General features: G+C 30.7%; 1 protein-coding gene and 1 long non-coding RNA gene across 2 annotated transcripts; one reads left to right on the forward strand and one right to left on the reverse strand.

The window, feature by feature from the left end:
- Positions 1-64: 64 nt before the first annotated feature.
- LOC145066247 (uncharacterized) lies at positions 65-1,635 on the reverse strand. Its single transcript, XR_013688673.1, has 2 exons — positions 1,365-1,635; positions 65-361 (listed from the first exon to the last, which is right to left on the reverse strand). It is a non-coding gene; the product is annotated as an uncharacterized LOC145066247 (long non-coding RNA).
- Positions 1,636-11,116: 9,481 nt separating this feature from the next.
- LOC145067020 (TMV resistance protein N-like) lies at positions 11,117-15,621 on the forward strand. The gene is made up of 5 exons (XM_079014249.1): positions 11,117-11,677; positions 12,153-13,269; positions 13,323-13,517; positions 14,109-14,969; positions 15,058-15,621. Exons 1-5 carry the CDS (start codon positions 11,202-11,204, stop codon positions 15,619-15,621), a joined length of 3,213 nt encoding a protein of 1,070 aa, XP_078870375.1. The 5' UTR covers positions 11,117-11,201.
- Positions 15,622-16,697: the final 1,076 nt, after the last annotated feature.

Consider the following 16,697-nt stretch of genomic DNA (forward strand, 5'->3'; position numbering starts at 1 on the left):
GCCTTAATATGGTGGAACGACATGTGTAGGATATGTTTCCTTTGGTTCATTGAGGAACACCACATTTTCGAATTCATCATACACTATGATATATATAATAACAAATGTTACAGTTTTGGTACCCCGAGAACTACAAACATACAATACAATACATATAATAATTTTTTGTTTCCTAGTCTAATAGAAACTTTGTTAGTTGTTACTACCTTGATATTTTCCTTACAAAACCTGTACTATTTTCAATCAAACTTGAGATAAAGAGCACGGAAAATTCTTACTGTTTGAACATCACTGATATATCCCGAGCTGGATCAAATAATGCCATTAGAGGATCCCACTTCAGCATAGAACATATTTTGCACTGGCATACAATTAAAAAGCTCAAAATAAACTTTTAATTTTCAAACTAATTTCGGGGACCAATTATAGGCAGTTTTTCGACTTTTAATCCAATTATTCTTTCCATAGCATTTCATTTTTTTCTGGAATAAATGGCAATCAAGTTTCAGGATTGTGAATTGGAAAAGTAGGATCTCATATATTTTACTAGGAATCAGCAGAATATCAATGCCAACTAGATTGCTATCAACTTAAGTAACTAAATTAAGATAAAGAAGGATAAACAAATAGATCAAAATGGGTTCAAAACATATAAAATTCATTCAATCAGCTTCAACATAAAAGGCTAAAAGCCACAATAACTAGATTGGAGTTTCTTCATCCAGTAAAACTACAAGGGAGAATGACATTTTTTTCTGATAATTTGGGCTAATGAATAGGAAGGGAATCCCTACTTTTCTGTTTGCTGCTCAATGTACATCTTTTTTGGAATCTTCTGGTACTATATGAACTAAAACACTAACACAGCCTAATAAGTCAGTAACTCATTGATAATGATATTAATTAGTATGTGAACTGTAAACATATACAGATCAGACTTTGGATTATGTAAAAGGTAAACCATATTGGAATTGGAAAATATAGCGGCCTAATTGCCTTATTGGTCCCTTTAATGGGAAAATCACAGATAAATTTGGGTATCATATATTCAACAGGACAACAGCATATCTAAACAGAGATCTCGAATCAAAGACAATTTGCATAATTGGTTCCTTTGATGGGAAAAACCGAAGAAGCCAGATGCATAAAGTAGCAGATTGATGATGTTAAAATCAGGGCCGATTCCTCTATTCAACAGAAAACAGGAAAACAGCATAAGATGAAATCAAAAACAGATAAATGGCGAACAATTGCATTGACAGAGAATGGGAGAACGAGTGTGATGATATGGAAAGGGTATTGGGGGACCGATGTACATAATAATATAGGTCGAATTGGAGTCATCTGAATCGTTCCTCACTTACTTGATAGTCGGATTACAGGATTTTGGAATCCCGTATCATCGTCTTCTGATCTCCTCCCTTTTTTTTTTTTTTTTTTTTTTTTTTTTTTTTTTTTTTTTGTCAAGACTCAATAACAAGGGAGTAAATCAGAACAAGGCTGTTGGAAAGGGAGTGTTTGGGAATTTGGATTCATTATTGGCGTTTGTTAGGGTATTTTCATTTTTTTTTCTTTTTTCTTTTTCATCCTAACTTAAAATTGTTTGTTACTCAGATCCCAACCTCATTTCTCATGATGAAGCATTGCCAAGATCAAGTTTTTACTTGTTCAATAAACAGAGGAAAAAGAAAAAACATATCATAATCAATATTTTTATTTTCAATATCAAAATGGTTTTTGCACTTAAGCAAGATAATAAATTTACAAATTAATATTAAAACCTACTAATGATCTTTAAGACCTAGTCAAGTGTGGAAGCAAAAAGGTCCAATACATGACCTAGGCTAACCCTATGCTTTAAAAGTTCTTCATAAAATTAAATCTTATTCCTTAAATACAATATTCCATTTTTATCAAGATCTTCTTTATGTGAACATACCTGACCCAATAGGTTTTTGGTACAAATCCTCCCTAATAAATGAAAATACTTTTGCCACTTGTCATATTCTTAAGCCTTTTGCCACATGTAAATTTGTGGTTTTTTTTTTGAATAAAATTAATTCCACATGGAATTTTGTGGTTTTTTTTGTATTAAATATAAAACCAATTAAAACAAGGTATGAAACCGAAAATTCATGGATTGGCTGATCTGGAAGGAAGGATTCTATTTTTCGACCCTAATTAGGTAAGAAAAATATATAAATGATATTATAAGATCAAATTTTTAATGACAAGATTATACGTTACGTTTCCTAACATAAATGTTCTTTAAAACAGTATGCGTTCATTAGTGTTGATTATTGGGATGCCTTTTTGTATCACTAATATGAATTTTCTCGCATTTATTAGCGTTGATTATTGGGATTCCTTTTTTGTACCACTAATATGAATTTTCTCTTGTATATATGTCTTCATAGGCAATCGATGATTGAACCTACAGACATAAGTTGATTCCTTTGAGGCGGATGCTTTCACTAAAAGATTGTCTTTTTTGTCGTATTCTTGCTTTCCATTCCTGTTACAATTTGTTTCTCTACTTCTGTAGTTTCAGAAACTAACAGAGTTCAATGCTAACGAGATACACTTTGCAGGTATGTAGATGTCATATGCTTTCACTGAGAGAGGATATGTAGTGAACCATAAATCTACGTCTAAAAACAATGGTCATGCTATGAGCGATCGTGTGATTCCCGACCCTTGTCATAAGGATAGTGATTGCCAACCTTTTTGTCACATTGGCGTAGGATCCTGTACTGAGGGTCCTTGCTCCTGTCACAACCCAAAAGTTTTATTATGTTTAATCCTTTGATGCATTTATATTAGACTATTCATGAATAAAATTCAATGTGTTTACATAATGTTCTCACTTTTATAAATCAGCAACCATACAACTTTACAATATTAATTAAGATGGTTCTAACACTTACTGTCATTTCAATGATTCCGGATTTTCATATATATTAGTTTAATCATAGCAAAGGTACGTATTTTTCAACTTCAAAGAGTGAACTCATAAACCCAATTCAAATTTGGAGTTGATGGGAATCAAATAAATGAAGACCAATTTGAGAAGCTTGAGCATCAGGTGGTTAGGTGTTTAAGCCTCATTTGTAAGGCCTCATCAAAGCTATGTGTTCAACACGTAAATTTTGGGTATATATTGATCGTCATTTTCATAATTTAACATTTTTTCTTTTTATTTTCAAATTTACTAACTTCCAAAATGCCTTGTAATCTGCATGGATGATGGCACCCTGTTCGATGATCATGGCATCTTTGAGGCTAAGGGTCGTTATTATGCATCATTCTTCATGGTAGTAACCATTCACTATTACTTAAATGTCCAAAATGCCCTGGAAAGAAAACTATATAATATTGGTCATAAATCATCATGTCTATTTTAGAGATGCTCTTTGTTTTCAACCTGCCATAAATCAAAATATAATAGATCCAAATAAAATAATGTTCTGTTTATAGCAATGTACTTTGGAGCGAATGACAAAATGGCAATTTACTTTGGTGAAAATGTTAAAATAGTGCTCATTTTTATTATTTTTTTAATAGGAAAAGTAAGATTTTTATCAAAATTATGTAAATGCTCCTTTTCAAAATGTGATTTTGCTTGCATGGATGTAAAAATGGATGTAAATCAGGTATTTTTGACACCATTACTTTGCAGGCAAGTTGTGCAGCTAAAATGATATTTTTTCAGGCCTTTTGTCAAGTTTAAAAAGGTCACAATAGGCATTTTTAATAACAAATATTCTCATCTAGACGAGATGACCGTTTTGTAAATTTTGAGTGGAAATCAATGTTGGGGTGCTTTTTTTCAATTCACTTTGGTGAAAATGATAAAAATTAAAATGGTATTTTATTTTTAGTCAACTTTTGACGGTAAAAATATTCCAAATGGTTATATTGTTTACAACATTATACTTTTGTGAAGATAGTAAAATAAATGCTCATTTTTTTGTAATAATGAAAATTTTTATTTTTTTAGTAAATTTGATTATTTTTACCGTTTTTGTTTCTTTTGTTATTTGGATAACTTAAAAATGAATAAAAAACTTAATAGGAAACACTCAAAACATATAGTAAAGGAATTTTTAGTCAAAATGATATTTTATTTAATTTGTTCATTCTATGTTATTTAACTTGTCAACACTGTGTTTTTTTTATTACAATATGGTGCTTTCAAAATTTTTGTTAATAGGGTATTTAACTAAAAAATTTTAAGGAGTTATAACAATGGTAATCGTTGGCTTTTATTGTGTTTTTTCATAAAAATTATCAATGAAACATAAAAATCAAAAATCAAATATCAAAAATACAAAGTACATTGTTATTTATTTACTTTCATTCTATTGAAGTTTATATTTATTGTGCAAAATTATATTTTTATCATTGATATTGACTTAATAGAACATGATTTTAATATTTTGAAACCATTTTAAATATTAATAAATTAAAAATAACGATGATTGACTTACGTACAAAACATCAAATTATGTATAAAATAACTGTTTGTGAATGTATGATTAATGATTGTGATTTTTATAGTCTCTATGTTGTTTTACCTTGTCAACCAACCGTATAGAAATGTATAAAATACAAATACAAAATTGACAACAAATTTGACTATTTTGCCACGACTTAAAAACTAATTTATAATGAGTCACATTTCTGCCGTGTTAACATTTTTTTTCTACATTTTTTATAGAATTATTAAATTAAACAATGAAACTGTAGAAAATATGCAAAATATAGTAGCATTGTAGTTTATAGATTTTTTATTTTAACATTTTTTCATAAGAAAGTATATTGTTATGCTGCGTGTGACTGATTTACCCATGAATTTCTACCTATTTTCCAAAAAAGATGAGAATTATAAAAGAACTTCATAACTAAGCAAAAAATAGCATTGTAATTTTATAAATAATAAATTTCTGCCAATTTAATTTTTTTGGGTTCAAATATATTAAAAAGTTATGGTGTTATATTAAACATCAAATTGATAGTATAATGTGTTACCATGTGAATGTGTTATAATTAAATACAAAAATGGGAACAAATTTTACTGTTTTACCCCTACTCAAATAAGTATTTTATAGTAAGTCATATTTTTGCCATATTTTCCAAAAAAAACTAAAATTTACAATTCTCAAAACTTCAAAATTCTGCAGAAACTAGCATTGCACTTTCCTTAAATGTGATTTTTTGCATATTTTGTTAAAAAATTATAATTTAACAATAAACTTTGGAAAAAATCTATAAAATTGCAGTAAACTTTTTAACAATATATATATATATATATATATATATATATATATATATATATATATATATATATATAACATTTTTTCCAAAACAAAAATACATTGTTTAGCTGTGTGTATGTGTTGTAAAAAAAATACAAAAATATCAATGTTATAAAAAAAATACAGAAAAATACAAAAATATCAATGTTTCCTATTGCAATTTAGTTTTTTCTTTACAGAATACTATTACACATTAGGATGTATTCAAATTTTATAATTATTTAGTTACAAATTGTCATTTCATATTTATTATCAATGTAAAGGGGTGTAGGAAAGTAGTGTTGTTGTTTTTTTTTTTTAATTTAAATATAAAGTCTTTTTTATAACATCTAACTTCCAAAGTCATCCGACTACAACTATATATTATGTATTTTCTGGTCATATTTTCCCTTAAACAAAACATGCAATTGGTTTCGATAGTTTTTCTCAATAAATGTGATTGTTTTGCCCTTGATGAAATAACTACTTTTAAATACAAATGTATAACAGTAACCTTAGAAATAAGATATCTAATTTTCATTCAAAGAACTATTTCAAAATTTTTTATTCCTAATAATTATTTACAATATGTCAATAGTTTTTTTTATTACTTTGTATTTCAATTACCTTCTTATTCATCATAGTTTATGATATTAACTTTTTTTTAATAAACTCGTGTAATACACGGGTCTCACACCTAGTCATTAAGAACCAAGAACTAATAGAAGTTTTAATACGCGTTTTAAAATTGGTTATTGTGACTTTGATTGACTTCAACAATCATAACCAAAATAGGATGATCACAAGCATGATCAAAATAAGGAACTACTTAAGAATATGGTCTTTTTTTTGATGTGTTACACAAATAACCTTATACTTTGCAGTAATATCTATGTGAATATATATATATATATATATATATATATATATATATATATATATATATATATATACTAGTTTATAACCCGTGATAACCACGGTTATAAAATTAATTAAACTTTCGTATTAAAAAATCAAAATTATTATACAATTATTTTAAATAAATTATTACTTAAGAGATATTTTTAGTTATATAAAATTATAATCGTTAATTTAAATAAATACGTGGAGTTATATCATTTTATAATTTATATTAATTTTATTTTATTTTTTAATCTAATGTTATTAATTTAATATAATTAAAGGGAGAAATTTTAAATTTTGAAATTTAAAATGAATAATCAATTATTAATTTAATAAAATTAGAGTGGGAAATTTAACATTTGAAATTTGAAATGAATAATTAATAGATTGACAAGTGACATGATAAATGATATATAACATTAATGAGGGGTTTTAATTGCATGACACTTGTCAATATATATATATATATATATATATATATATATATATATATTATGCTGCAAAATTCATTTTTACAATGGTGTGCATCACAAAAAAATTCAAAAAAATAAAATAAATGGAATATTATATATTTCGCAATATTTGAAGACATGACTTTTTATTTATCTTTAATCTTTGGTGGTATAATCATTTAAAAATGTGAAATCATAGCAAAGGATGATTTTACATGATCCCATAATAAAATATGTGATCATTTATGTAAAAAAATATGTTAATTTTATTAAAAAAAACATTTTCCTAATATTTTGGTGTTTTGTGATATTTTTCACATTTTAAGGGTTTAAGGTGATAGTGTGTAGAATTGTGATGACTGATCAAAGGAATTATAAATATATTCTTGTTATTATCACTCCGTCGTTAATCGATATGAAGAATGGAGAGAAACGAGTCAATGATGAAGGGAAGGTATAAGCTTAGAAAATTATTAGAAGAAATCTATTGGAAATTGAAGCATAAGCTTCCAAAGTAAAGAGCTTAGAAAGGGTGTTTGCTAAAGTGTGACGTTGCTGGGAATTTGAGGTATGTTCCTCAAACTGTTATACTGATTAATTATAAATTACCGAGAAAGAAATGGAAGTGTTAATGAAGTTTTCTATAAGTTATTAAGTAAAATTTATCAGTGGGTTAAAAAAATGTTGATCCGGGTTGTGATAATCGTATTTTGACCTAATTTAGTCAGCGTTGTGAAGTTATTGAGTTGCTGTAGTTAGATGATCAAATTAAACAATCCGTGAAGTTAATATGCTGCTGTGTATGTTATAAATGAATGGAATTTGGAGGAAAATGACTATTGAATTCTTGTATTGCTATGTTTAAGCACCAAATACTTTTGGAAGTTCATTATTAGTCATTTACTGATTACCATTTGTGGTATTTTAAATCAGGTCAGGTTAGTGATGAAAAATCGTTTGGGTGTAAAGATAGGTTGAGGATCTATTTTTTGAGACACTGAAGCAAGTTAAGAAAAAAAAATGTATTGTCTAAAAAAAGACACTTAATATCAAAAAAGTAGTATACAGTTGCTCTCGTCTTATGTTCCTATGTTGAAAGTGGTCCGTGTATCTTTATCGTGAACTTTAAAAATATATTTTTATCTACATAAGTTACTGAATTATCATTTAAGAATTGATCACTCATATTATTAATATTATGTAACTTTCTTACAAACTATCAAGGAAAATAAAGCTAATTGTTAAGAACGTTAAGCTTACCAATAACCATAACTAACTAACCAATGATTTAATGTTTAAGTTATAGTTTATCATTTTATAATTATTAGTCATTGTTTACCAATATAAGTTATCTTTAATCAAATAGAGACAAGAGAAAACCACCTAATTAAGTAATAGAAGAATGAATAACTGGAGCACAGATATATTGAGGCTGCGATCAATCAGAGAGTCAACAGAGAGATGAGAGTCAATTCTGATTGTGTATTGCGCTCGAGTATGAGTTGACAATTTGTTTTTTTCTTTTTCTTACTTTTTTGTGCTTTTGTTTTGGATATCGAATAATTAATAAGAGCGCATGCATACGTTCCATAGCTACAAGTCCGCCTCTGATGTCAAATTGGTTCTTAAACTTCAAAAGTTGGCAAGTATGAGGATACATTCATGAATATTAGCAGACCCCATTAATGATCTTTCTATGTAGTCGAGTGCGGAAGAAAAAAGTTCTTATACATGACCTATGCTAACCATCTGCTGTTAAAGTTCATAAAATTAAATCACCTTCCCAAAATATGGTGTTGTGTCTCTATCTAGATCTTTATGTGCCAATACCAGAACTAATATATCTTTTGATACAATCTACAAGAACCAAACACTAATAAAAGTTTGCATGTATGTTTTAAATTTGATTATTCTTGACTTGATTATTGGGACATAATTAACCAAAATAAGAAGATAACAAATTGATCAACATTAGGGAGGTACTTAATAGAATGGCCCTTTTTTCGATGTTTTACACAACGACCTGGCCCTATTGATCAAAATTAGGGAGGTACTTGATAAAATTTTATAATTGTCATTTCGAAACATAACAAATGGCAAGTAGATACGATACAATAGCATCAAAATGTGATATTTAGTGGAAAAATCGATAATATTAGAAGTTTTATAATTTTCATTTTGAAAATTGGTAGATAGAGTTTTTGAAAAGTATCTCATGCAATGCGATAAAACACATTATATATTTACTGAAATCCCAATTCCCAAATGCCCTATTAAGAATGGCCCTATTAATCAAAACTAAGGAGGTACTCGATAGAATTTTATAATTATCATTTCGAAACATAACAAACGGAAAGTAGATAAGACACTATAGCATCAAAATGTGACATTTGGTGGTAAAATCAGTAATATTAGAAAATTTATAATTGTCATTTCGAAAATTGATAGATAGAGTTTTTGAACAGTGACCCTTGTAATGAGATAAAATACACATTATGTATTTTCTGAAATCCCAAATGCCCTATTTATGTATTTTTGCAAATCGCCAAAAACTAGATCATTTATTTATATCTTACAAAATCAGGTGACCAGTTTTGTAAATATCCCTATTTTACGGGTTAGGATGTGATAGTGTTAAGAACTGTGATGACTAATAATGAAACTCTGAAACATGAGTAAATATATAAAGGATTATAATTACTTTCTTATTGTTTTCACTCTTTCGTTAATGGAAATGAAGAAATGATAGAAAAGAGTCAACGGTACCTACCTACTCAAATCGATCCAAGTTAAAAAAATAAATTAAGGAATCCTATGGAGATGAAGTATAAGCTTGCAGAGTAAAGAGCTACAAAGGGTTTCTGCTAAAGTTTGATTTTTCACGGAATCTGAGGTACATTCTTCAAACTGATAAATCGATGAATTATAAGTTACCATGAAAGAAATGGAAGTTGTGAAGATTTAGAATTAGTGTAGTTAGATGATCAAATTATAGTGATGTGTGTATGTTATAAATGAATGGAATTTGGAGGATGATGACTAATGATGTGTGTATGTGTTGTGGATACAAAAAGAGTGAAACAGGTCCGTGTTGTAGTGATGTGTGTTTGTCGAAAGGTGTTAGGACATTTACTGACTACCAATTGTGTTGTTTCAAATTGATTCTGGTTAGCGATGAAAATATTGATTTGGTGTAAACATAAGTAGAGGATCTATTGTTGGGACCTTTTGGCGAGTTTCAACTTAACCTTTTTAAATCGGATACAAGTTATAGGTGTTGGTGTAATGGGAAAGCAAAAGTTCATAAATTAAGCCTTGTGAAACCAATAGAGACTTATAATCAATACACTTATAATTAATGATGATTACGAGTCTGAATTTTAATAGATGGTAAAATTATAAAAATTGTAATATAGTGACCTAGTAAAGTTTCTTTAAAGGCTATATATGTCCTTTTGTATTACAAGAGATAAATGTTGACATCAAATTATAAATGTGAACATATATCTTGCGCTCCAAGGAGAATTGGATCTAGGCACCATTGATGCGAGTGTGAAGTTTTCTAGAGGATCAGAATGGTGAAGATGAAAGTGGTAGTGCTTAGGAAATCCAGAATTAAGTAACTTTGTTGTATATTGATGGTCTGCTAAACTTAAAAATTACATAAGACCATTTCGATTGAATTTCATGGAGTGTATTAGTTTACCCTTAGTTAGCATGAACTTGAGAGGCTGTTTGTAAACAATATTGTAATTATGTTTTAAGATTCTATGGTAATCTTAAGTGTGAAAACAATTTTGTAATTGATATATAATTTCTTTTCTAACTATTTGAAATACATATAGCATATATTTTATACGAAATGAAATATGCTTATATGTAATTTATTTAAGAATACCTTTATTTGATTAAATAAAATAACACGTTTAATTAATCAAGTTAATATATTTAGTTTTGTATATAATCCATAACAAAAAATTATGTTCGAATAATTCATTCCATTATTTTGAGCCAACCTAACATGACTATAAAATGTAATGATCTATACTATTACCTTGTTCATTCCATTCCATCATAGCAAATGAACCGTATGGAATTATAATTACTTTTTCATTATTTTCCCATGGAAATTAATGTATGAGCTTGCAAAGTACAGAGTTCGGGAAGGGAGTTTGCTAAAATTTGGTTTTGCTCAGAAATCTCCTCCACTTCTTTTAAGAAGAATCTCAAAGTAGAATATAGAGTAAAACATTAGTTTTTACAATGTGATTGTGGAAAAACTAACTCACATTACCTAAATTGTTTCATGCCTATCTTTAGAACTGTAACTTCTATTATACATTCAAAGGAGTTTTTACGACCAGAAATGAAAAATAAAATGTAAGGACTGGTTATGAGATTTTCTACGTGGTAACCTGTTCAATTTTGAGTTCTTACAGGTTTTCCAACATGATAACAGGTTATATTGGAAACTCACATCTCTGTATAAAGTTCTTTTCATTGAGGTGCTCAAACCACATATCTTCTATCTCAATAAGTCAAGACATTGATGGTATCACCATCATCTTCTGTGTTCTGGAAGTACGATGTTTTTCTTAGCTTCAGAGGAGAAGATACTCGAAATACTTTTGTGGGCCATCTCTACTCGGCTCTTGAACAAGAAGGTATCTTTGCTTACAAGGACGACGAAACACTCCCCCGAGGCGAATCGATCCACCCATCCCTTATGAAGGCTATTGAAGAATCACAGATAGCCATCATTGTATTTTCAAAAAACTATTGTGATTCGTCGTGGTGTCTGGATGAACTTTCATATATTATGAAATGCAGGGATACGAGAGGCCAGATCGTTATGCCTATATTTTATGACGTGAATCCTGCTCAAGTACGAAAACCAAAACGGAAATACGGAGAAGTGTTTGCTAAACACGAGTTGGACAACAAAACCAAGGTTGAATCTTGGAGAAAAGCACTCGTGGATGCAAGTAACCTTTCTGGATGGGAACCCAAACACATTGCCAATGGGTAATTTGTCTTCGTTTTAATATTTCTTGGTGAAGTTGATGACTTTATAAACAGAGAGGATTTGACTACATCACTTGTTTTGAGCCAAATATGTTTTCTGTTCAAGATTATAAGATGCTCAAAGTAAATGTGTTTTCGTATGCTAGTGGCCAAGTTAAAAGGCATCCCAAGTCCTAGGATTATGGATAAGCTCAAATTAAGCTGTGATGTAATCTATTATGTTCTTATTTCTAAATTCGTACATGACACCTCTCTTCAAGTTACGACAACAAACCCATGTAGCTTTACTTTTTGCAATTTGAAACTATTCCTTCTTCCCAAGAAAGTTGCTACAAACTACTTGTGTTATTGATTTTAGAAATTCTGTTTGGATGTGAAAAGTAAAAGGTAATTAGGACTTGGTCTCTTTATTTCATAGAGTAATCTTTTTTCTATGTGAGCAGGTGTTAATTATCCTTTTATGTCCAATGTGTAGGCATGAAGCAAAAGGCATCAAACAAATTGTAGTCGAAATTTCATGGAAGTTGCAGCCAGCAACTTCAAGTGCAAATGAGAATTTGATCGGAATTGATGCTCGCTTGCAAGGTTTGAAATTGGAGTTACAAATTGGGTCAGGTGGTGTGATCATGATTGGAATATGGGGGGTTGGGGGTGGTGGTAAAACTACTCTTGCATCTTCTATCTACAATGAAATTTCTACCAAGTTTGACAGCTGCTGCTTTGTTGAAAATATTCGAGAGGAATCAGGCAGGTATGGTTTGGGAAAATTGAAAGAAAAAATTCTTTCAGAAATGGAAGTAAACAGAGCTGGAGGAGGAAGATGCTTGATAAATAATAGGTTTCGCCACAGAAAGGTCTTGATTGTTTTAGATGATGTCGATAACCTCGACCAGTTAAAAGCACTAGCTGGATCACATGATTGGTTTGGTGAAGGAAGCCGAATAATAATAACAACCCGTGATAAACATTTATTAACCGCACACAAAGTAAATGCAGTATACAATATTAGATTGTTAAACAGTGATGAAGCTATTAAGCTCTTTTACAAGCATGCACCCCGGGATAAGAGGCCTGTGGAAGATTATGACCATCTTTCAAAAGAGGTGATCACTTATGCTGGTGGGCTTCCATTGGCACTTACAGTTCTTGGTTCTTTTCTTTGTGACAAAGACATTCATGAGTGGAGGAGTGCATTAGCTAGACTAAAAGAGATCCCGGATACTGATATTGTAGAAAAGCTAAAAATCAGCTTTGATGGACTTAAACCAATTGAGAAAGAATTGTTCCTAGATATTGCATGCTTTTTTAGGAGGGAACGGAAAGATAAGGCAATGAAGATCCTTGGTGAATGTGGTTTCCATCCGGTTATAGGAGTAAAGGTGTTGATACAAAAGGCTCTCATAACTATTTCAGAATATGGTGAGTTTGATATGCATGATCTTGTGCAAGAAATGGGACATCACATTGTTAGAGGGGAACACCCTAACAATCCTGAAAAACATAGTAGAATTTGGAAGGAGGAAGATATTATGACTATATGTGCTATAGATGCAATGACGGTAATGGTTGAGCTAGCTTTTCATGATATAAGTGTATAAAGAAGCACTCTTACTGCAACTCTCACACCATTTTTCCTCTATCATAGGAACTTGAGATGATTGAAGCAATAAAAGTTAGATACAATATGGCTTATTCTTATCTGCCAATTGCTGCAAACATGAAGAACCTTAGGTGGATTGAATATGCCGGTGAATTTATGCCTAGTAATTTTCCACAAAGGAAGCTTTGTCGTCTAATTTTGTTTAACAGCTTGCAAAAACAACTTTGGGAGGGTTATAAGGTAATTCTTATTGTCTTTCTGCTAATTAAGACATGAAAACAAAGTGGACGATGAATGTTCGACCTAACTAATTGTTAATATCATCAAGCAGCTTCAACTATATTTTTTATAACTAGTAGCTAGTATTGAAAGCACAAACCCTTTATTCTCTTAATCACGATAAACTTGGTAATACATAACTTGTTTGATATGATGTAGACACCTTGGTCATTGTAATCCATGGTATTCATGTAAAGCTCAATATAAATACCCTTTTAAAGATAAACAATGTATTATTATCTACGTAAGATTTTAACATAAATTTATTTTTTGTTGATTGATAACCATTATAAAACATTTATAACAATTTGGGTTCAAAACTATTTCATTATTTTGTTTATATTAAGTATTTTTTATATTGTTATCAAACAAACACTTCAAATGATTTCCATAGGAATTGGTTTTTGTCTAAGTTGAGACATATTTCTTATATATATATATATATATATATATATATATATATATATATATATATATATATATATATATATATATATATATATGCCTGTATGTGTGCCAAAATTTTGAGTTGCTTGCACTTGTATACAACAGTTGCTGCCATATTTGAAGACAATTGAACTCTGCCATTTGCATAACCTAATCATGACACCAGATTTTGATGGACTTCCAAATCTTGAAAGATTCATTCTTAATGGATGTTGGCGTTTAAAAGAGATTCATCCATCGATTGGACGCTTGGAAAAGCTTATTCTCATATGTATTAAATTTTGTGATCGTCTTAAGATGTTTCCACCTGTTACTCGACTAAAGAAACTCAAGACCATTAAGTTCTTGGCATGCCCTGAACTTTTTAATTTCTCAGGGATCCAAGAAGAGAACAAGGAGAGTTTACCACATGTTCATTTGGATGATAATAGTGGGAGTAAAGTTGCGTCCTCTGTAGGATCTTGTCCAGACTTTTTTGTTAATTGTTGGAGGTGTGGTTGCAGCAATCTTCCTGGTGTTGAATGTTGTTTAATGGAGCCTTCTTCCCCTCACAAAAATGTGAAGCATTTTTTGCGTGACATCAATATGAACCACATAGGGTTACGTTTCTTTCTCAAGAACTTGAGAAAGTTGGATCTTAGCTTCTGCAGTTTGGGAGATAAAGAAATCGGCTCTGCTGTTTGGGAGTTACCCAACTTGCGGAAACTCTATCTATCAGGAAATCACTTTTCACAATTAAATTTTAGTTTCCTGCAAGTTCCTCAGCTCAAACTGCTCGACGTGTCATGCTGCCAAGGCCTTGTAAAATTGTCAGATCTGCCATCAAGTATAGCTGTTGTTTTAGCAATTGGTTGTTTCTCACTTGAAAGCTTGGGAGATATTTCAAACTGTAAATGGTTGTGGAATGTCTCAATTCTGGGAAACAACAAACTTGTTGGTTGCATATTACTTGACTCCATGCTCCAGGTTTAGTTCTACTTACCTTTTAAATTTTACTCATTATCATATAAAACCCAAACCTAAGAATTATAAGTAAATATGTTTTCCATGGCAGGGAAATGCTATTGAAGTTTACTTTATCAATATCATTCTTAAACCTCAGGTTCCAAATAGGTTTGTGGGTAGGTTGTTTAGGGGAACATTTACACTGCATCTTCCTGATGATTGGTACAATGAATATTGTGGGTTCTTAGTATGTGTAGTTACCCAAATCTACCGTCCGTGTATTAATATAGTCGTGAAGCAGGAGGTATATGAAGAAAATTCTCTATTTGAGCTTTTGCGGGAGTCTAATGAAGCAGTAGAGCCTATATATGATGGAACAATGACATTCATAGGATACGTTTCGTTTGGTTCATTGAGGCACACTGCATTTCCAAATTCATCATACAATATGATTTCATTTTCCCTAAAAGTCATGGATTGGAATTTATTGAAGAATGAGAGTTATGTTGGAGCTGAGCTCGTTCCTAGGAAAAGTAAAGGTGATCAGCTGCAAACAACAAAAGTTGCAACAGATTCCTCGGAATTTTGGGACGAGGAGAAAGTTTATGCTAGAAAGACATTTACGATCCAAGTCCAACATGATTCAAAATCTTCTATTAATATTATATGGTGACCTATGGAGAACAAGTTCTGATTATGTCTTAGTGGCTGGTTTGTAGGTTTATGGTTTTCTTTTTATTCTTTTATTTAACCATGATGAGTTCTTTCCCTGTACTACTTTAATTTTTTGGGTTCCTCTATTTCTACGACACCATGTTTTGCTACCACTACTAGAAAACAACCCTTTAATGACGCGCAAACAATGACACTCGCTGATAGAGGACTCGCATTTGTGTAAGCCCTAAAAAATAATGTCAATTTTGCAAAATTTGAAGGATATAGGACACGCATTTGTGCGTGCCCTAAAAGTAGTGTTAGAAAAGAAAAAAAAAAGTAAATGCGAAGGGCGCCTTTCATAAAATGTGCGTCCTCTAAATGTGTCGCTTTATAACATTTTAATGAAACACGCGTTTTTATGGCGGGATTTGACCCGCCTATTGAATCCCAAAAATTTCCAATTAGCAAGAAAAAACCCTAGGCCTTCGTCTTCATAGCAGCATCGTACCACCACCCGACCTCCGATCTCGCTCCGCCAAGTGTCTCCGACCATCTTCTCCAACCATTCTTTCCTGTCGCACTACACCGATAACAAAACCCCCATCACTATTTTAAACCACCCGTGATATGCATCCTCATCCTTCCCTCTAGATCTTCATTCTCTGTAAAAACCCTTCTACCATTGATGATCGAATTGCACTCCAAAAAATTACACAATGAAATCCCAAAAGAATTATAAAAAAATCCCGCTACTAAGAAAAACCCCAAACAACCGGTGGTATTTCCCTAAAATTCATGGATTATCTCATGCGATTTTAGCGATTTTCGTTTCCCCCCTATTTTTTTGGCATCAATCACTTCTTAGGCGGTCTTTGGCCTTCATTTCTATTGTATCTGGTTTCCCTTGTGCTCCTCCACCTCTGTTTCCATCTTTCATCTTCAAGTTCTTCACATCAATGATTCAGACGATTCATATGATTCTAGGTCAAAGAGGAGGAAGAAGAGCTACTGTTCAAGTTCTAGGATTAGAAGCAGGAAATCAATATCAGTATGTGAGATTGAGTAAGATGAATCCACTGATAAAAAGAATAC

This window comes from Lactuca serriola, chromosome 8 (genome assembly GCF_051521515.1).
Source record: "Lactuca serriola cultivar US96UC23 chromosome 8, Lser_US96UC23_V15, whole genome shotgun sequence".
Classification (NCBI taxonomy): Eukaryota; Viridiplantae; Streptophyta; class Magnoliopsida; order Asterales; family Asteraceae; genus Lactuca; species Lactuca serriola.

What these genes read in the sequence shown, in the direction of transcription:
- LOC145067020 (XM_079014249.1), top strand. Translation starts at nt 11,202, where the DNA reads ATGGTATCACCATCATCTTCTGTGTTCTGGAAGTACGATGTTTTTCTT. An exon ending in AACTTTGGGAGGGTTATAAG is followed by an intron (nt 13,518 to 14,108) that starts GTAATTCTTATT and finishes TGTATACAACAG; the next exon opens with TTGCTGCCATATTTGAAGAC. An exon ending in TACTTGACTCCATGCTCCAG is followed by an intron (nt 14,970 to 15,057) that starts GTTTAGTTCTAC and finishes TTTCCATGGCAG; the next exon opens with GGAAATGCTATTGAAGTTTA.